This window comes from Alligator sinensis, unplaced genomic scaffold (assembly GCF_000455745.1).
Source record: "Alligator sinensis unplaced genomic scaffold, ASM45574v1 scaffold1675_1, whole genome shotgun sequence".
NCBI lineage: Eukaryota > Metazoa > Chordata > Crocodylia > Alligatoridae > Alligator > Alligator sinensis.
This window is the reverse complement of record NW_005843086.1, coordinates 219,239-240,670: the sequence shown is the minus strand read 5'-3', so window position 1 is coordinate 240,670 and position 21,432 is coordinate 219,239. Positions and strand designations below refer to the sequence as shown.

Sequence of the window (21,432 nt, the reverse complement as noted above, 5' to 3'; positions counted from 1 at the left end):
TCCAAAGCCACAGGAAAAGCATCCGAACCAGAAGCAGGCAACGAGGCTGCTCCAGCCTGTGCAGACACTGCCTCTAACTTCTGGGTCCGGTGTACAAGCTCAGGTGGGTGGGCTGGGGGGAGTGGGCTCAGCCCCATCCTCATTGGCACTGGCTGGGGCAATGGTGTAGACGAGCCCGTGGGGTAAGTGGAAAGCAAGCCAATCAACGTCAATGCCAGGATCCCCGCCTCCACAGTGGGGAGAATATGCCCCTTTGAACAACCCCACCTTAAAACTGTCCCTGCTGGGGTGGCCGTGCTCACTTCCCCTGGCTTCTGGCTGTAAAGCCCTGTGCCTACCCGGGCCAAACTGCAGTGCAGCGCTACCTCCCGAGGGTGTGGAGAGGCTTCGTTCGTTAGCATGTACAAAATACATTGTGTTCTCAGGTGACGCAGAACGGGACGCTCTATTCCTTGCAATAATGTCAGCCAGTTAATTGTCCACCCCTCCACCCCACACAGCATCCAATTTCACAGTCAAAAAAGAGCCGGTTAAGACTATATGTTGCAGGACCCTTTGTCTTCCTTCTCTGACCCCTGTTCTGATTTATGCTTGCCCTGTGGAGCAAGTTGAGTTTTACTGAAATGCAGACACGGTGGTTAGGACTGCCCAGCTTCACGCTGGTTCCTGTTTCACATTGGACGAGTAGGCAAGTCCAGTCGGATAAAAACCCTACGACTCCTTCAGAGAGCGCTGCTCAGTGCAAACACAGAAGGAAAGGTCCCGTTTCTGCAAAATCTACCAGCCCCATGCTGTGCTGGACACGATGCAGACATAAAGGTATAATCCCTGTCCTGAGGATCTGATAGGCAAGCCATGAAACCAAGACCAGGGGGAGCGGGCAGGTGGGATGGGAACAAGAGTGACAGCTAAGGGATGGCAGATCTCCTGCAGTGGATTGGCACAAACCTTGCTGGACATCTGCTCTTTCCTCCCAACAGCAGCAGAGAGGGAAGAACATGATCGAACCACGTGCACCCTTTGAAAAGGTGACCTCCCTCCAATGACTCGAAAACCATTTTCCTCAACACCGCCAGGAGTGCAGGGAGCCCTCTAAAAGGATCCAGCTTCCTGACTCTGGGAGGCTTCAAGCCCTGCGGTCACTGAAAATATTGCCCAAGTATGAAATGTAGCTCTCCAAGTCTCCTGTAAGTACATAAGGCAAGAGAAGAAATGTCTGCACTACATGCAAACTGAGGAGGCCAAAAAGAAAGCAGTCCCACAGGCTGGCCACAAAAACATATACAACACCAGTATCTGAAAAAAAATAAGCCCCAAAGATCATTGTATAAAGAGACTTTGATATTATATCTTTAAGACATAGAGAGAGTATACTTAACTAGAGACTGAATCTGCCAACCAGGTTCAGCATTGTACCCAAGACGATCTCTCAACTAGGATGCGCGCACACTCCCTTACAGGCAGGACCCCGACAGCTTCGGAAATATTAGACAGCTGTAGCCAGGTGATCCAATCTACTGCCAGCATCCTAGAAAACACTCTTAGCTTTTCCCTCTCAACTTCATCCAGGCTGCAGACAGGTAAGAGGACATGTGAGAAGCATTTTTGCTCCTAACAAATGTTCAGCTTCATGGGCCGCTGTCTGGGCTTAAAGGGAGAACTGCAAATTCTCACGACTAGCAGAAAGGGCCTGAATTTTGCTTTCTGAAAGCCTGTCTGAAAAGAGGCAGATACAGCGAGGAACCCAAGAGCTGCTGAACTACAAAGGCTACTTGTAGTCGATCCACAACCCGCACCTACCTCGTTCTCCATGTACGAACCCGGCTAGGATGAGCAGAGCAAAACACGTTGCTGCAGCCACTTCTCTACCTCGTTCCCCCCAACCGCGTGGCTAGTCACTGTGCTGTAATGGGCTGTCAGAGGGCTGTCGCATCAACCCGCGGGCCCAGGAGCAACTGTCATTTCACTCTTCGCCAAAAGTATGAGCCGGAAGTGGATTAACCACAGTTTCCTTCTGCAAAACACACTCGTACAGAAAAAGAGCAAAAAATAAAGCTGTTGATGAGAACAAAAAGCTTTAAGGGAAGAACTCAGGTGAACAATTCTGAGCTCTCCTTCGCTTTGCCACCCACCAGAGAAGGAGAGCGCCTTTCTCTCTGCCCCTAAGTCGAGAGAAGTCAGCTAGGTGGCTCTTGCTAGCGGGCCCTAGTTTGCAGCTAGATAGGCAAAGCAGGGTGGATGGAAATACCCTCACACCTGAGGCCTTTTAACACCACTTCCCCCTTGCATGTGTCAGCTGTACTACAACAACTTCACCCTTTAAGGTACTAGTAAGATTTTTCACCCCAACAGCCGTGAAGTTCTGCCCTGGCCTAATTTATCAGCCTCGGTCTATAGGACCCTTCTCTACATTACAAAAAAACCCAATCTGCCAGTCCTTGAAAAACAGGTCAGGCCCCAAATGACAGGAGCATTCATAAGCTTTTGCAAACCATGGAATGGGGACTCGGATGTGCTGCAAATTATCTGTGTGCAATTTCACATACAGAGAAACAAATTAAAAACCTGAACGCTGCTATTCCCTAACGCGAGGTGCTCATTAAACCAGGGCAGGCGAGAGCTCCTTTGAGATTTGTTTGGGCAGCATGTACCCTTGAGGGCTTAGGCCCACCTGCCTGACCATGGGCTGCTGGTCATCTTGCACATATCAGGAGCAGGCAAGAGGGAAGTGAGTCAGCGGGGAAGCTCAGGGAGGCTACCTTTGCATCTGACTTATCAGACCAAGTCTTTTTAGCCAACGAAGCACATGAAGGCAGCCGCTTCCATGCTCTTGCTAGATACAGCTCGTGATTTCTCCTTGTACGGCAAACCTGCATGTACGTTTTGGGGAGGGGGCTGTAATTGCCCCACGAGATCACTCAGGGGACCAACGAAGGTCATTACCAAACACATGCTCCTGTGATTAGGATCTTGAAAGCTGTCATTTCTCAGGCCACCGCCCTTAGCTGCTTCCTGCCAGCTTCCGTGGTATATCCCGGGGATGAGTCAGGGTGTTGCAAGAGAGGACCTCGAGTAAGTGTCTACTGCCAAAGGCACTTGGACCGGGACCAAGGGATCTACTCAGAAGACAACTGTTGAAAAGACAGCCTTTTAATCTCCTTGGAAAAACGGCAACTGAAAAGGGGCTGATGAAAATCAAAGTAAACCCACCCAAGAGTAAGTAGCAGTCACTGCAAGGCCACTGTGAAGAATCGGGTGAGAAATCACTGGCCAGTGGCCAGCAGGTACGCGGACAATGGGACAACCACGAGTGATACCCTTGTTGCCCCTCTCAGGAGAGGGGCCTTAGGCACTAACCTACCCTTTGGTCCTGGGACGATCCTGCCAGCTCAAAGCTGAGGGCCCTGCGTGAGCTTACCTATTGCAGGGAAACAGGCAGGACAGACGTTCTCCTTGCCAGAAGCCAGCACTGTACAGATACTTTGGATAGATAACCAGTCTCCGTGGTGGTCAGTTAGGCATCCTGCATGGCTAGCCTTTTAAAGACACACTATATAGCTGGGAGAGATGTTAGATGCACACAAAACACCTTCCCAGGGCTAGGAAGGAAACAGATCCAGCCTACGACCCACTTTCCCAGCCCTGAGGAAGAGCATTTGGTGCCCCAAAGCTGATCAAGCACCTCCCCCAACGATCCAGTTGGTCCAGTTACCTTGTCCCACAAATCTTGCCTCTCAGCTATTCCCCGGGCCAGTGGGGGCCAACCTTTTTAGCAGGTTGCTAAAAACTAGCCCCAAGCCCTCCTCAAGTGCCACTCCAATCCCTTTGCCTCTCCTGATCTGCTGCTCAACTTTCTGCTCCCAGCCCTGTGCTCCCTGCCTGATCTCTTACTCTGCTTTCCGCTCTCAGCCCTCTGGGTCGTTCCCTCTCCGATCTGCCACGTGCCACACACGGAGGCTGCCCGTGCCACAAGTTGCCCGCCCCAGCCCTGGGCCGTCACGGCTACGACACTACTATTGCAAACGCTTTCACCGTTTAGAAAATGAAACACAGCGGACAGGGAAGCAGTTGGACCGTGGTACTGTGTATGCAGGACAACCCCTTCTGAATAGACACCGCTCAGCACGGCCACCTGACATTTCAGACAAATTCTTCACCATTCATCACCTGAAAGAGCAATGCTGCAAGAGGCATGATGGAGGAGTCGCTGATGGAAAATGTAGCTTGCCGCTTAGAGCAACATCAGAGCTCAGAAGCAGAGCCTGTGGAGGCCATGGCAAAATATGACCTGATAATTGTATTCTACCTACCCAGCTACTGCTTCAAATCAGAAAACACCTGTTCTCCACCTCCTGGCCTGAATCGTTATACAACCGTGCGGCAGCGCTTCTGATCGGTGACTGAGTTCACCTTAAAGCACGGCTTCATTTTATCAGCAAGTTGATTCAAGAGGGCAAAGCTCCGAGGATGGTGCTCGACGCACAACACACGCCTTTCCAAAGGGTTAGGCCCTCATCCAAGCTTCCTGTGTTTGCTTCATTTTGCCCCTTTCTTTCACAGAGATCAAGCACCCTCCTATTTAATTACCATCCAGCTGGTTTGCAACAGGAACCGTCTACCAGATGGATCATGTTCTTGCAAACAAACTGGGAGAGAACAAAGTCTTAATGGCTTTGGCATGCAAAGCCAAATAGATCCGCACAGAAAACCTCCCAAAGCAGGCACGCAGCCCCAAGAAGGACTCTGCTGGCTTGTCTGCCTTTTTATTTTTTATGGGGTCAGCTCGCTCGATGTATGTGCGCGCACATCTCGCCAACAGGAACAGACCAGGATTAGCGAGTAATCAGAGTATATAAAAAACAGCCCATGCACGTGAAGAATGGGAACATATTACAAAAAGCTTATACATCTTTTATGCTAGCTCTGCTTGGTGTCTAGGTTGCCTGATCTAGCACAGAGGGACGCCAGATGCATAAGGAAACTTGCAGTTTTGTTAATGTTTCGTAACGACTATAAATAAACCCCCTAATTAATAATGGTTCCTACCCACGGTCTGGATGGATACTGAAAGTAAAGCTCTGCCATCTGTACTACAACGATGCTGACACTTTGCATTGAGGCCTAATTGCAGTAGGTACTACGTGAACACTGTAAATGGCATGTCTTCTTTAAAATGGAATAGATTTTAAACAAAGCCACTAAACAATAAATCTGCTGTGGTCTTTACACAGATTTTTCCCATGCCGCTGTCATTACAGATTTATTCTTCAACACTTTCTGAACCTAAACACATACCCCGTGGAGGGCGTCACCCAGATGCTTCTGCGCTCAAAAGGAAAGAAGCCATCTCAGTCTTTTCCATAACCCGCTGGCAAGAGAAAGTCAAGTAATCTTCATCCTTCTAGCCCTTGGGATAACAGCCGTCAATCTCAAACTGCTACAGAAATCTGTAGCCTGTCTCCAAAGTGGCACAGGCATTGGAGATACGTTCCCTGGATCTCTCTAAGGCTCTCGCTCTCCAAAGCACTCTCTTTCTCCAGAAGCCCAGGAAAATCCCGCGAGAGTTTACAAGCCTTCGTCTCACCGAGGTCTGCCTCAGTCTCTTATGCAGAGGCAGAATCGCAGTTTAAAGCAGGTAGCCAGTAGCTCAATGCAAGCTCCGCATGGCCTCTGGGTGTGACAAGTGATCCCCATTGCAGAGCCATGCAGCCTGGCATGGTGAGCTAAACGCTAGCCCTAGTAGTAAAACTAGAGCAGCTGGAGGTTCAGCAACATGCAATCATGGAGTACAGCAAGCTGGGATTATTTTCCAAGTTAGGAAATGATTAGACTGGGACGGAGGTAATCCAACCGGCACTTTCTCCGCTTTCTTCTTCACCAAGTGGCTCCCCAAATGGCACAGCTATGGTGACTGGGCCCTTCGCTGGCCCTGCAGCCCAGTTGGAGCCCTCAAGGCCACCATGAACTTCCCCCAAGCACACACGGAGCAGCTCTGATCTGCTTTGCTTGGAGGGGGAACAGGTACGACCTGCAGGCAGACAGCACGTGGTGAAATGCCCTGCACAGATCTGCAGGCCACTGCTGGCACATTTGCTGGCACACCCTACTCCTGGGGATATCCTGGCCTGGACAGCTGAGATCACAGAATCACAGACAATGAGGGCTGAAGGGACCTCAGGGGGTCACATCTAGTCCAACCCCCTGCTCCAAGCAGGACCAGCCCCAACTACATCATCCCAGCCTAGGCTTTGTCTAGCCGGGTCTTGAAAACCTCCAAGGATGGAGATTGCACCACCTCTCTGGGGTGCGCACCCCTGCGCTGTGTGTACAGACACATACTACCCCTACTAATATCTACATCTCCCCCACGCTGCTCGAATCCCTTGCTTTGGACCCTGTTCAAAGCACAGGGTTTCATGCACTGGAAGACAGTCTCCTGCCCCGGAGTTTACCAGGCAGTTTAAAACCACAAAACACGTTCTTTTGCCCTGTGTCCCCTGTTCCCTCCCGCTAAGCAGAGACCCAGCAGCTCAGAGACTGACCAGGCAAAAGAGGCCTGAAATATCGTTTAGTCCCGATCTCCCAGTGCTAAGAGGTAGGTAAGCATTGTCCCACTTTACACCCAGGAGACTGACGTACAGGAATTCAGCTGCCTGATCACAAGGGCTCTCATCTGGGAACTTATTAGTTCCTGTGCAAGGAACAATCACCCAAGTCAGGGCTAAATCAAAGTCATTCTCAGCTGGCCAGACATTGCTGGTAAAGCATAGAAATGCTGCCCTTGCTTCCTGATTCAGAGCAGGAGCAGCAGAGCAAATCCAAGCTCCTTAAACTCACACTCTGCCACTGGAGAAAACAAAAATATAGACCGCTAGATTCTCAACCCGGGTGCCGTGGCACCCTGGGGTGCCTTGAGATCCTTTCAAGGGTGCCACGAAATGGTAGCCCTGTTAGGTATGCAAACATGATTCACAAGATAAACCCAGAGGGCACCTATACACGTGATGCACCTCTGCGCCAATGTGTGCTAATTAGCATGCGTTGGAGCAGCCTTGATTAATTGAGTCTGCTGCGAGTCTGCTGGAGCGTGCTAATTAGCACGCTCCAGCCGCCTCCGTGTCAAGTGTATTCAGCATCCCCGAATGAGCTTTAGTTAAAGCACCCCTGCTGCCATTTTGAAACGTGGGATGCTGAATACACATGACACTGCAGGCACTTTAATTAGGGCGGCTCTAATTACAGCGCCCTTGCCACCCTGGAGCACATGTATAGAGGTCCAGAGATTTCAAATATGAATCCAGGGTGTTAAAAGCATTCTGCCCTGCTGTGGGCTGGCTGAGTTCTTGGCAACAAAATCATTGCTTTTTTTTTTGCGTAGTCAAAAAGAGTGAAAATTAAGAGCTGGCATTTTCTGAGGGGGCCTCGAGCCTGTTGATGGGTGGCTTGAGTTTAAAACGGGTGGGAATCGCCGTGCTGGACTGTCTGCCAGCAGACTGAGGAGGACAGCGATGACGATCCTTCGCGCAGACTCTGCTACAAATTACATATAAGCCGATAGCGGCAAACCAAGCACCTTACACCCTTTCCCCAAGGAAATATTCTGATGCTCTACCGATGAATGGATGTTTAAGATTAAATTGTTTCCTTAATCTTATGTAAAGAAGATTTGCAAAAAACTGCTTCTACGCTAAACTATTTCTCTTCAATTAAAGTCCAATGTGGACTTCTATGCAAATTAGCTTTAGCTCGTGGTGCAAGACTTTTCATTCACTAAATTAGGACCTTGGGGCCGGCCTACAAAACTGTACTGATGTACAAGAAAGGCTGGCGCTGCATTTTTATCTGCACAAACAGAAGATATTGTGCTCGGCAGGAGTTCAGATCAACTCGCCTTGACACCAAGGAATTTATCGGAAATAACCGCAGCTTATAAACTCATAGATAAGTCAAGTGAGAGCCCTTAGGAGACACTCATCAAAAGAAAAATAATTGACTGATCAGAGCCCAAAAGCTATCAAAACAGACTGAAAAGCTAGACATCTCCACCAATAAACTCCTGTAGTGACTCAACCTACAGCCTAGGAAGAACCTAACTCCAGCCAAAATACTAGAAGAGGTATTTGGGAGGCCGAAATGCCAACGGCTAGGAACTCACATAATGAATTTTCAGTAATTGAGGTTATGGTTCTGCCATGGCAATTGCAGCCCATTCATTTAAAGAAATTCTGGGATGCACATGGGGCCCTGTAGATGCCATTCAGCCCAAGATGCTGGCCTACAGGCAAGAACTGGGGCATCAGCAATTCAAGCCACAGCTCCCGTGGAACCAGGCAGGGAAATGGAAATGCCCCCTGCACGATGAGGGTTGGTCTATAGGAAAGAAAGGAGGCATGCCAACTGCCATGAAACAGTGCAGAAGGGAAACATCCCCTGGAGGTTATAGGAAGGTGTTTTATGTCAGTACAGTTTTATTTTCTCTGCCATGAAAATGTCTGTGGCAAAATCATCCTCGTACTCATGACACTGGCTCTGGGTTCAGCAAACCATTGGGGTGTGGGATTGCCCGGGGGAAGCAGACACTCCTCTCACAAATGGCTACGTGCATCACTCGCGTATGCCATGACGTACGCAGGACTGAAGGACGGTCCCGGCACAACCGGAGGAGGCCCCACCTCCGAAGGGCAGTTCTCCCTCGGTCAGGGAGAGAAGAAGCCACAAGCTGTCCAGCACCTTCCTCTGTGGCTGACACCTCCCCAAAGCGGAAGGACAAGTGTGGGCAAGAGGGAGCCCTTGGTCTGGATCCAGCACAGAGTGAATTTAACACCCTTGTGCTGTGACAGCAGGTCCGTGGCAACATTAAGGCATCAGAAGAAACTAAACCAAGGAGACAAAAGGAAGCAATGCAGCCAGCCTCCCATCTGGCCACCTCTGACTTCCCCACCTAATAGACCTGGTCCCATGTGCAGCAGGGTCAGCTGCGGGCAGCCTTTCAACGCGAGTCCACGGCACGCCTCTGGAGTCACAGCAAGACCTTGCTCTGGCACCTTGGCCCCACAGTGTTAGGAACCACAGAATTAGAAAAAACTACTGTTGGAAGGAACTGCAGGAGGGCACATTTAGTCCAACGTCCCACTCCAAGCAGGATCAGCCCCAACTACACCGTCCCACCCAGGGCTCTGTCTAGCCAGGTCTTCAAGCCTCCAAGGATGGAGACTCCACCACCTCCCTGGGTAACCTATTCCAGTGCTTCACCACCCTCCTTGTGAGAAAGTTTTTCCCAATACCCAACCTCAACTTCCCTTGCTGCAACTTGAGCCCATTGCTCCTTGTCCTGTCATCTGCCCCCTCTGAGAATAGCCCAGCTCCATCCTCTTTGCAACCCCCTTGCAAGGAGGTGAAGGCTGCTATTCAATCCCCCTCGGTCTTCTCTACTCCAGACTAAATCTGCCCAGTTCCCTCAGCCTCTCCTCACAAGTCCTGTCCCCCAGCCCCCAAACCATTTTCACTGCCTGCTGCTGGACTCTCTCCAATGTGACCACATCCTTTCTGTCATGCAGGGCCCAAAACTGGACACAGGACTCCAGATGTGGCCTCCCCAGTGCTGGATAGAGGGGAAGAATCACTGCCCTCCATCTGCTGGCAACGCTCCTACCAATGCAGCCCAGGATGCTGGTAGCCTTCTTGGCAACAAGGGCACACTGCTGGCTCCTATTCAGCTTATTATCCCCTGTCCCCTGCCCCGGGTCCTTTTCTGCAGAGCTGCTGCCCAGCCAGTCAGCCCACAGCCTGCACCAGTTGGTAGTGGAAGTGCCAGCTCCTACGTGCCATTCAAGATGCACGCAGAATATAGCTACAAAGCCTGTCCATACGACCGTCGTATGTCCGTTATGATGCTTTTTTTTTTTTTTTTTTTTTTTTTTTTGCTTTTTTAACTGACAGTTTCACTGGTGCAAAGTGGCTTATTCCCCTTCTTATACTGGATATTTTCTTCTTTACCATCTAGCTGCCGCTGTATGAGAAGGGGGTTTTTTCCACTTCACTGATATCATCAATGTGGTGCAGCTTCTGCTTTCTGACAAAGCCTGAAAGGAATTGGGGTTTTGTGTTATGATACAGCGACTTCCTTTTGCTGGGAGGTTGAGCCATGACCTTCTATGCTTTGCAGAAGTAAAATCTTATTAGAGAAAAAGATGTGCTGTCCCTTGCCTCCTCTCAGTGATATTAAGCCAACTGCACCCTCTGTCGGAAGGATCCAGTACAGCCTAAGAGGTGGTGAGATCTTGCTCTAGACAGGCGATACAAAGCTCTTTTTGGTTTTGCAGGGGGAAGGCGGTGGCAGACGACGATACAGGCACTGCAATGCAAAACAGAAAGCAGGTTAGCAATACAGCCCCACTCCCTCAGTGCATGGATCTGCAAAGGAGCTCAGAGCACAGAAGCCCAAGTGCATCGCTCGGTGAGGTTGCGTGTGATCTGGCTACCAGATCTTATCAGATCCGAGACAGGCCTGGCCACTCCGCTGGGGGAAACAGAGCCACCATGGTGCGTGACGAACACCCGCATCAAACTCTACCGTGGAGATACGTCCCGAGCAGTGATGAAAGAGGGGGGAGGTTCAGCAATATGCAATCAGGGAGTACAGCAAGATGGGATTATTTTCCAAGTTAAGAGATAATCCAACCAGCACTTCCTATGCTTTCTTCTTCACCAAGCAGCTCCACTGATGAAGGGTAAGGAGAGGGGTTGAAGCTGAAATGGTTAGCATAGTCAATGCAGCAGTGTTTGTGGCCCTCTCTGCTTTGCCAGCGTTGCCCAGTGCATAAGATGAAGGCAAAATTTTATGCCTGAGCTCCATAGGAAGTGTCCCCCACCCTTGGGCGTGTTTACTTTGGTGAGACTCAGAGCTAGAGTTACCAGAGCAAAAATTCTCTGCCTAGCTTTTTCGGTGTTATGAAGAGCTCATTGTTTGGTGGCCTGATTAACAGGCAACTGCCAATCATCACCTGCACGCCGGGACCCTGCTCGGTAGGGCTCCAGGCTGCCTGCCCAGGCTCACTGGTCCCCGCAGGCCCCTCTGCTTGGGGGAAGGGTCTGGCTGGGTGGTCCGGCTGCAAGATCAAAGCCCCTTTCCTATAGGAACGCGGTGCAGTTTCTCCCACTGAAGTTACTGGCTAACTGTTTTGAAGTCCTGTGCAAAGGCATTTTGGTTATTGTCAAAGTAATCAGGGAAAAGTGTGCACCTTTTTTCTTCACAATGACAGCAAAGGAGAGAGCCCTGACCTCAGCGTAGGAGCCTAATCCACAAACCACAGCGCTGCTGCCAACCGCACTCCCTGCTTCCCACCCTTTCCCCCTTCCAGCCTCTGGATAACGTCAGCGTTTATCCACGTCGATGCACAGCTTCCCACCCCACCCTGTCGGCCAGCTCCTCTTCCACTCCCTTTCATCTGTGAATACCAGGAAAACCATACATGGGAAGAGCAAGAACTTCCCCTTCATTTCCTATTTGTTTTATTGCTTAGGCTCAAATGCATATAAGCATATTTGCTTTTAAAATTGTTATCCTAACTGGTCTAATATCACATTTCCCAAGAGCATCACTGCGAGGCACGGCCTCTCCTCTCCAAACTCTGCAGCAGGGTTAGCAGCATGGGCGAAGCAGGCACAGAGATCCTGCTTTGGACAGGAAAGCACAGTATCCCGAAAGGATGAATGTCTCCAGGCACTTCTCAGCATGCTTCTCACCATCCACTTGGCACTGGGGCAAATCTCAGGGTTCGAACCAAGCCATGGTCCCTCCCGTTCCCTTTCGGCAACTGGATCAGGGCTGGCTTATGCCCTCTCCCTTGCCTCCAGGGCCAGGCTGAGGCTGGACCAAGCTCCCTTTCCTGCGTGGCCAGATTGGGACCAGGCTGCACCCCCCGTGTGAGTCCAGATGGGACCCACTGCGCATGCCCCAAGCAAGTCCACCAGCAAGCTCTGGCCTGTGGATAGACTGGGCAGTGCCCATCCAGCCTGCTGGCCAAGAAAAGTTGAGCACCACTGGGTTAGACAACGGATTTGTCTGGGATGATTTGTATAGGGATAACCTGCCTCAGGCAGGAGGTTGGACTAGATGCCTTCTGGAGCCCCCCTTCCACTCCTACTTTTCCAAGATTTCTACTATAGCATTAGGGCGGTGGTTCCCCACCTTTTTAGACTGAAGGCACCCCTCGATAAGCCCGTGGCACCCCTTGACAGACTCCAGGCACCCCTAGGAAAAAGCCAGCTCTCAGTTGTCACTTGTTTTTCAACTAGAAAGTAATACTAGAGCAATTCTTCTGTTGCAAACAACTTGAAAAGCCCACAAGGCAGAACATCTTTAACACTCTGGATTCCTGTTTGAACTCTAGGTTTCTTCTGTGAATCACCCATCACTGGGGAGAGACTGTGGGACAGAGCTAAAGGACTACAATAAAGCGAAAGGGCTACATCTCTTTACGATTCGGAGTGTCTAAGCCAGAAGGGGTGAGAAGAGAGCCTACAAGACTTCAATGAGGGCTTCCTGTGCTGGCCTAACCAGGTAGGGTCAGGTCACCAGCAAAGGGGAAGGGCCCAGAGACATAAAAGCTGGTTACAGGTTGCCAGCAGGGAGAGAGGAAAGGCTGGACAGCTGAACGAGGATGGACTACCCTCGAGAGGGAGAGGGGAGAACCCCAGCAGCAGTGAGGAATGGACTTGAAGATGCAGGGATCTCGGCAGCAGAGTTGGGTTGGTTTTTTTTTTCTCTTCTTTGCTACCTTTTTGGGCCTGGGGGTAAAGCTTTATGTTCGGGACTTGGTTGACGATCCAGAGGGGAAGGACAGTTCATTAAGATCTCTGTTGATAACAACTGGAGGAACGAGGGCGGCTATATGGGGAGCTGGAATGGCCACGTGGCAGAGTACCGAGATGCGGGACTGCAGTAATAGACCCTAAGGGGGCTGGGAGTACTTGCTGTGAGGCCTGGGATCCACCTGAGCAGCAAAGATGGGGCTCCTGCAGGCTGGGCCAGGGGTTAATCCATCAGCCAGCAGAGCTAGAGGCTCTGGGTTTGAGACCCAGTGTGACAGAACTAGGACAGTCATCTAGTGCAAGGAGAGACCTTGTGATCAGAAGGGCTGAGGCCTCAGAAGAGGGGCTTGACCATTTGATGGGGGGGGGCAGCAGACCTGACCCTGGATCTGTGTCCCAGCAGCACCCTGTAATAGTGCTAGCATTACATGGTGTATTTAGGGTCAGGAAGGAATTCTACCCCATGGTCAGACTGGTATGGACTAGGGGCATTTTTGCCACCCTCTGCCTGGGACCTCTTGAGCATATACTGACAACATTTTGCAGAACCAGGATGTTGGCTGCCATGCTCCCCCTACTTTACCCCTGGCAGGTTAGGCTGTTAGGTCTGTGTTTTGTCAGGGTTGACAACAGTCTTATGTAGAGTTTAAATTACGGTTTGTCTGGGCTGGCTTGGATAGGGCTGGTCTTGGCTCAGGCAGGGAGCTGGGGCTTCCAGCCCTACTTCCCTGTGACTCTATAGCACCCTTGAAAAGATCTCAAAGCAACCTGGTTGCAAACAGCTACACTAAAATGAAGAGGGTGCAGCTTTGGTATTCACACAAACCCTTAGCTAGAGGAGCTGTGTCCACCACCACGCCATTTAGCACTAAACAGGATTAGGCACAACGGTGGCAATGCCTGCGGCCCATCTCCACTAGTAACTCCCCAGCGAACTGGTGCTAGCCCAGCCCTGGGAAAGGGGATAGCAAAGTGTCTGTGTAGACACAGGTAAGACAGGATGCTAAAGAAGGGACTGGTTTTGCTGTACAGATCACAAATCTATTTTAGCACAATTCAGGGAGTGAAGGTGGCACATGATGAGGGCTAGGGGGCAGGGTTCAGCCCATGGGTGCTATAGTTGTTATTACTATTATTATTATTAGTCTTACAGTGTAAGCTCCCAGCAAAGACTGGAGTCTCTGCACATGCTCGTAGCGAGACCCAGCCCCTGCCCTGAAAAGTTTATCATATTTTCCAACATATGAGCCACAATTCTGTGCAAGACATGCCCCAAAAAGGATAAAAACAGCTGGTGGATTAAATATCAAAACCATTAGGCTTGATAAAACTTATTGAAATTGCTGTGAAGATGACCTAAGTTTAAGTTACATAACTTTAGTGAAAAACTACAAAAACCCAACCTTTATTTAGAACCTCCTTTTGGGGGTGGGGGGAAATATGCATCTTATAAACCAGAACCAGCAAAGGGAGTACTAAATATTCCCATTTTACAGATAGGAAACTGAGGCTTGGAAGTCCTAAGTGTTCAGAAGCATTCAAAAAAAAAAAAAAAAATCACAGAGGCAGCGGCAGGGCCAGGAAATAAGCCCAGCTCTCCAAATCGAACCACTCATCCACTCTTCAGACAAGAGTCATACGAAGTATTATGTACTTTTGAAGTAACATAGGTGCTTGTGTGTTTGGCAGGAGGAGAGAGGAGCTAAACCTAGCGAACCAACCCCATTACACGATGCACAGCGACACCACACAACAGTTGTGGTACTTTAGGGGTGAGGGAAGTAATTTCCACTCTGGTATCTGTGGGCCAGGCTCATTTGGAGTTCCAGTTATGTACTTGCCCCACCTATTACAAAGCTCTGTTTTCACACACACTCACCGGCCAGTCTCCTTAAGTGACGGCTGTTTTGGTTAGCCTGATTCAAATCCATCCAGCCGTTTAAGCCCAGTGCGAAAAAGTGCTGCCCCTGCTAGGAAGCATTTTGTATAGAAAGAAAAAGAGATCGACTTAAATGCAAATGAGCAAAGCTACTTCTCCTTGAGCCAGCGATTCCATTAAAAACCAGTGTGATGCTTTTCCCACCGCCTGCATCTCAGAGACAAGTACCAAGGCTTTAGGGGTAGTATGTGCCAATACTGTTTAGCGTCTAAAAAACAGTACGCTGATATTCATTTTGGAGGCTGGTTCTGCAATTCTGTACTAAACTGACACACAGTTTCTGAACAGATGAGAAAACTCATCCCCAAATACGATGAAGGATGTGTTGTTTTGATGGAGCCACACATTTTCAATGGCCGTATTTGCAAATAGGTTACTGAGCACGTTTACAGAACAGCTGTGCAAAAGGAAGACCGAAGACAAGGAAAAACAAGGAGAAAACCCAGCACGTCTCCAAGCTATCTGCCCGTTAATGGAAGCAGCAGCTGAAGAGTTGTCCAAAGTAGGTCTTGAACCTACGTCTCGAGTCATGGGAGATCACCGAAAGGACAGGTAAAAGCACGAAGGCAAACTTGCTAATTTAGACAATTTAGAAAAGCCAAATGTTAAACAGTAAATTGGTCTCAACTTCTCATACTTTGCTGCTACTGCTCCACTATAACAAGGCTTGGCAGAATTCAATGTTTTATTATTATTATTTCAATGGCTAAAATCAAATGTTTATTTTTAAGCATTTGTTTTCATTTTATCAACTGAAATTTTCAGGGTTGTGCGGAATTAGGGTTGTTTTGGGATTTTTATCGATTTAATGCATACACGCACACACACGGCAGCCACTGCAGGAGCTGGGGGCTGTGCCAGTAAGGCTGTGCCAGGAGTGGGGGGTTGGAGGGAGAGGGCTTGTAGCACCCAACAGCCCAGTGCCGTCGGCCCCTCACTCTGCCCAGGTCCCAACAAGGGCACGGGCCAAACTCCCACAGAGCCTGGCCTCCGCAGGAGTTCGGCCCCTGCCCTGATCATGCAAGGGCTGAGCTGGGCCAGTCTGCATGGGAGTTTGGACCCTGCCCCAACTGGGACTTGGGCAGAACAAGCAGCTGGCAGCACTGGGCTCCCCCGCTGCTACCAGCCCTGCCCCTCCAATGCCCTCTCCCAGCACAGCCTTAGCACAAGCCTCAGCTCCTGTAGCAGCCGCTGTGTGCATGCATGCCTGCGTGCAAGCGCATTTCCTTTATCGACATTTACATGATTACCGAAACACATTTCCGTCGGTTTGTGGGTGTCAGGTGAAATCACTGTATATCAGTGGCTATTGATAAAATTGAATCCTGCCAAACCTTAGCTATAACCTGCAGGAACGCTGCCTCTATTGATCTGTTGTTGCCCAGATGCAGCCTGAGAATAGGTGTTGGCTCTGGGCTAGATGCTCCGATCCAGTCAAGGGAACCAGCTCAACGCAGCAGGCCGCTTTCTCTGTCGTGAACAGACAAGAACTGCGGTTAGCTGTTGTGTGCGAATTAGGACCTAGGGAGAAGATACACATGGCCAATATACAAACCGGGACAATTTCATGCCTAGGGGAACTTAGCATGAAGATATACCATTTGCCAGCAGCAAGAGTAGCTTTTTATGCCTTCTGTTTTGTCTGCAAGCTAACAAGAGCACCACTGACAAGAGCTGAATTCATGGGCCAAAGACAGCAGTGGTTTTGCTCCTCAGCCACAGACAAACCCATGTGCAAAAGAGCAGTCAAATGCATTTACACCCACCCACGTGCCGGATTCAGGCACCTATCAGTCTGTAAACACAGAACGGTAAGCACACAACAACGGGAGGTTAGATCCTGGTACTGAGTGCTGCCAGAAGGCAGACCTGTTGCCAAATGACCTCCTATACATACTCAGCTGCACAGTGAAGGCAAAATGGCTTTGTTCTGCTGCCCACAGTAATGGTGGAACTGGTCCCATACAGGAAAGGGTGCTGGGGCTGGAGCACGTCAGGGGCGTGGGCCGACTCTTCAGCAGTTGTCACTAGTACAAAGACTGGCCCAGGCAAATGAAATCAGAAGGGGTGCCGATCAGGGCAGGAGGAAAACAGTGGCTCTTTGAAAAAGCATTACTTTTTTATTACTGCAGTATCAAGGAGCCAGAGCTATGCCCCACAGATGCCTAGCCCGCACTGCAGCAACAGCATGCTTAATCACCTTTATGGCCTGCAGCTGCTGTATTTTCTCGGTTGTGTCTGCTGAGAAGCGTAATAGGTTGATTTGCAGACACTGCTGTTAGCTACTGTCACATCAGCCAGTAGCATTATTAACCAGGACACGCTGCTATCAAAAGAGGACTGTCAGAGCTGCTGCTCTACGGTAACTTTGGGATGCTATTCCCGCTCTGCAGATCTTCAAACCCCATAGCACACCAGAGGGAAAGTTGCTCTCCCAGCAGACTCAGCTGAGCACTGCCTAGGACTTGTCTTCCATCAGTTTGAAAAAAGGCAACAAGATTACACAAGCGAGGCCTTCCCAAAGTGGGCTTTTCTTCCCAGCGCCTAATGTGAAAGCGGAGGGCTGAACAGTAACCAAGTCAAGGCTGATTCACCAAGAGAGCCACGAAGAATTATGTAAAAGGTAGTACAGGCAAGGGGGTATTCTTTCTTCCAGGGAAATCTGGAAGGGAAACCTTTTCTAGGCCAAACTTAGACCCCAAAAAGGCAGTTTTTAAAAGATTTCATTAACTACATTTGTGAAGCTTACTCTTGAAAAAGAAACCATTTCAGCAGCAGAGCCATCCTGGAGTTTCTTTCAGGGTCTTGGATGGTGCACCCTGGCTACTCAGGACAGTAAAATCCTTAGACATACCTGCTCATGCTTCATCCTCCTGCCTTATTCTTTCTAAAAGGCAATGGGCAGAGGCCTACACCACTTCAGTTTCCTGCGGCAAAGCCAGAGAAATCCAGGATGCATCGAGTTCAGCGCGAAACATCAAGTACAACTGAACCACAGTGGAACTGGCTACCCTCAAAATGCTAAGAGATGCAACGATTCAGAGTTTGAGCAAGTTACCAATGGCAGGTACGCAGCGTTCAGAAGGAAGGGAGACCTTACCGAGTTCATGGTGTCCCTGTAAATAGGGTTATTCTGGCGAGCTCCACAGAAGGGCCTTTGATTATCCAGGCATGTGGACTCCCCTTGGAGGGACGAAGACTAACCGCCATGTCAAACCTGGGAGGGCTGGGGTGTAATCTGGTGCTGTTTAAAGGAACATGACTTTATTTCAGTGATCCTCAAAGATGCTGCAGCACCCCAGGTGCCATGAGATCCTTTTCAGGGTGCCATGGGGCGTCATGCAATGTTAGGTGTGCAAACACCTACAAGATTCAGAAGATGAACCCAGAGATTTCCAATAGGGATGCGGCGTCAAAGCCATCCTGACCTGCTGTGGGCTGGTTGAATTCTCTGCACCCCCAAAACCGCTGTTATTTTTCCTTAGTCAGAAAAAGAGTGGAAGCAAAGAGCTGACACTTGTTTGGGGGGGGGGGATCCCCAAGTCTCAAAGCGTTGAGAACCACTGCTTTAATTATCGGCTTCAGCTGTGAGAAATAAAAGGCTTGTTAAGAGGGAAGGGGAAGGAAAAGAGATTTAGAAACCCCAGCTCTGAACAATAGATTGCTAGGGCTCCAGTGAGGACATCCCAGAATGCACAGCTTCTTCAGAAAGCTGGGACCCTGCCTGGGGAAGTATCAGCCGAAAGCCACATCCATCCCACAGCTCCCGCGGGGCTGGCTTCATTCTCAAAACAGAAGTTTGCTGGTAACAGCGATGTCGCGGCAAAACCAGCTGGCAACATTTTGCATGTAGCCCACTTTTTTTTCCCCGGGGGCCTGTTTCGAAAGCCCCTCTTTTTCTGGGTTATAGGGGGGAGCTGTTAGCAAACATACACAGAAGAGCTAAACCAGGTTGAAAGGGGTTCATCTGCAAATTCAATTTGCCTTTTTCTGCTTGTATCACCGCACGCAGGCAGCACAGATAAGGGTGTGCCAGCATTTGTTTTGAACTACGGATCCGAGAGAGGCTGAAACTTGGCACTAACCAGCTCAGCCAGGGAGTTGCTCTTTTGTGGTTAGCTTGCTCTCCTCCTCCTTGCTTTGGCATCCAGTTTGTTTGAAAAGAAAAACAATCCGGTCTTTCCCTTTCACACAGATGCACTGAAAGATGCCGAACCAGGTTCTCTCAAGTTAATGAAACCACAATGGAGCTTTTTTTTTTCCCCCCCCTTAAGGAAGCGTGCTCCAAAGGGTGATGTTACCAAGCAAGAAGTTAGCAACTGATTAAGGACAAAGCTTACGGCATACTACCAAACGCTGTGCTTTGAAGTGCTTGATGCAGAACTACCCAGGGGTCTGTCCACACTCCTTTTCCATGAAAGCCAAGTAGGACTTAACCCTTCCTTAGCATCTCGGTGATTGACACTGTCCCAAAAACCACTGAAAACAGTGGTCTCTATGCTGGTGCTAGCATGGGGTCAGCTGAAATTGCTATTCTGGTGGCAAACCTTCCTGGTAAGAGCCCTTAATATCAAGGATGGCTCCAAAACAGATGACTGGGTTGGAGGAAGTGGTGGTGGGGAATTCAGGCAGTGAAAAATCCCTGTTCTGGGTTTAATCTGTAGATAAACCTAATAAGAGCTGAGGGACTGCTGGGATCAGGAGGGGGCAGAGAACAACAGGAAGAGCACCACTCCCTACAGCTGTCGGACCTCTAGTGCTGTCCCAGAAAAGGTCTTCATCTGGGATTTTCTCCGGGGGATCTTCATGGAGAGGAGACCATGTGCTAGCTCACACTCCTCAAAGTTTCCCAAAACCTGTGCACTTGCAGGAAGTCCACTTTATGTCATCAGAAAACAAGAAGTAGGCAAGGCGGGAAGTGTCCACGGCAGAAGGGGCACCCTTGAGTGTAACCCAAAAAACCAGCATCCCAGAGATGAAGCAACAACAGCCGGATGTAGCAGAAACAGAGGCCACAGCATTGCCTCTGCTGCCAGGATTTCTACATTCTCCCAAAAGAGTATTCACCTTTGCCTCGGAGGCCTGTGGATGCTGGACCTGGCCTGGGAAGTTGAGGAAGCCCTCTGACGTAGGTTGAGACCTCTGCAATCTGAGGTCTTCTATCCTTTCATACCAGTTCCCCAAAGGAGAGACCTTCTGCCGGCGCTCATCAAGGGAAAAAGAAATGCGTCTCGTGGCTCCTGTTGCAGCTCCAGTCGTGACCTACAAGTACTGGGTTATAAGCTTTCTGCTAGATTTGGGACTCGTATAACTCTGGCTCTTTTCTTCCTGATACCCTCTGATACTCAGTCTATGAGAGGAAGGAAAGAGACTTACTTGGCTAGAAGAGCTTGATCCTTTGCTGTCCTCAGCTGTATTCCCACACCTTTGTTTGACTCTCAGCCCTGTCATTCTCACCGTTCCTGCCCGCGTTGTCTTTAAAGACATCTGTGGGTTTTTCTTTCTCCAGCCTCCTTCTCAGCCATGGTGCATAGAGGCATTTATTTGGAGAGAGTTGGAAGAAGTAAAGCCAATCCAAAGGACCTTGTGGCTCTGTCCACTACCTTACAAAAAGGGACAGACACCCTGCAAAGGATCTGTAAGACTTTCTTTTATCGGTAGGACGATTCAGGCTTGTGCAATCCAGACAGAGATGCTGACAGGTAACGGACTGAACTTCATCCTTTTCCCTTTCCTGCTACACCCTTCCCATGCTTCAAACAGCCTTTGTCAGCAGGGCCCACGCTTCGTCTACCTGCATTTAGAACAGACACCGGCAGATTGAAAGAAATGGGCTAGTCACAGGTGGCCACTTTCCTAGCACCACTCAAGGCCAGCTACAGCTTTATTTCAAAGCTCTTTCAGCAGACAATAGTTCTATTAACGGAGAAAGGTTTCATTTGCCAGCTCCCCAGAATACTGATCAAGTGGCTGGGTCACACATCTAAAGACAAATAAAAAAAAAAAAAAAAGAGGGTTGTAAAAAAAAAAAAAAAAAAAAAAAAAAAAAAAAAAAAAAAAAAAAAGCTCCTTCTTGACAGAGCCGAGCACAAAAACAAGCCCCCCAGTTCTCCTCTGCTTTTGGTGAGCAAGTCGGCTTCGCCCGCTGTAGCTGGGCTCCAGCAAAGCTGTCAGAATTTTCCTTTAAGGCAAAAAGGAAAGGAATTTTCCCTGGTTATTTTTAGTACGGCCTTGCTGCTTCTCTGGAAGAAAGACTCATGTAACCCAGCTTAGACCTCCACCCACAGCTTTTCATGTTAAACTGATGGATATCTGAGCAAGACAGGCAAATCGGTACATATGGAAATGAATGGGGGAAGCGGCAAGAATAGCCATGGGGCTGTTTTTATCCTGGGCTCTGAACTGATCTGAAAAGGACAACCCACAAAACCCAGCGAGTGGGTTTGTGCTGAACACAGGAGCACAAGTCTGGGTGTTCTAGCTCAACTTAAAAAAAACAAAAACAAAAAAAATGTAATTGCCATCTTCTCTGAAATCCTAGTTCACTGGAGGGAACCTAAAAGCTGTTATCATATCACAAATAGCAGAAGTCTTTTTGCAATCCACACAGAGTCCAGAATAGTTACAATATCATAAAAGTATGTCTCTGGAGATTCTTTAGGTGAATCAGAAAGTACTTG

The 21,432-nt window shown here is 49.4% G+C and overlaps 1 protein-coding gene across 2 annotated transcripts in view; it reads right to left on the bottom strand.

Moving 5' to 3' along the window:
* The window catches only part of CCM2 (CCM2 scaffold protein), a 77,260-nt gene that overhangs the window by 31,703 nt on the left and 24,125 nt on the right, over window positions 1-21,432 (bottom strand). The window contains exon 1 of one of the 2 annotated variants that reach the window (XM_006037221.3): window positions 1,801-6,969. The exons of the other annotated variant lie outside the window; for it this stretch is intronic. Within the exon in view, the coding sequence (XP_006037283.1) occupies window positions 1,801-1,812 (12 nt within the window). The 5' untranslated portion in view covers window positions 1,813-6,969. Of the gene's footprint in view, window positions 1-1,800; window positions 6,970-21,432 lie in introns of those variants that run through there. 2 annotated transcript variants of the gene reach the window in all.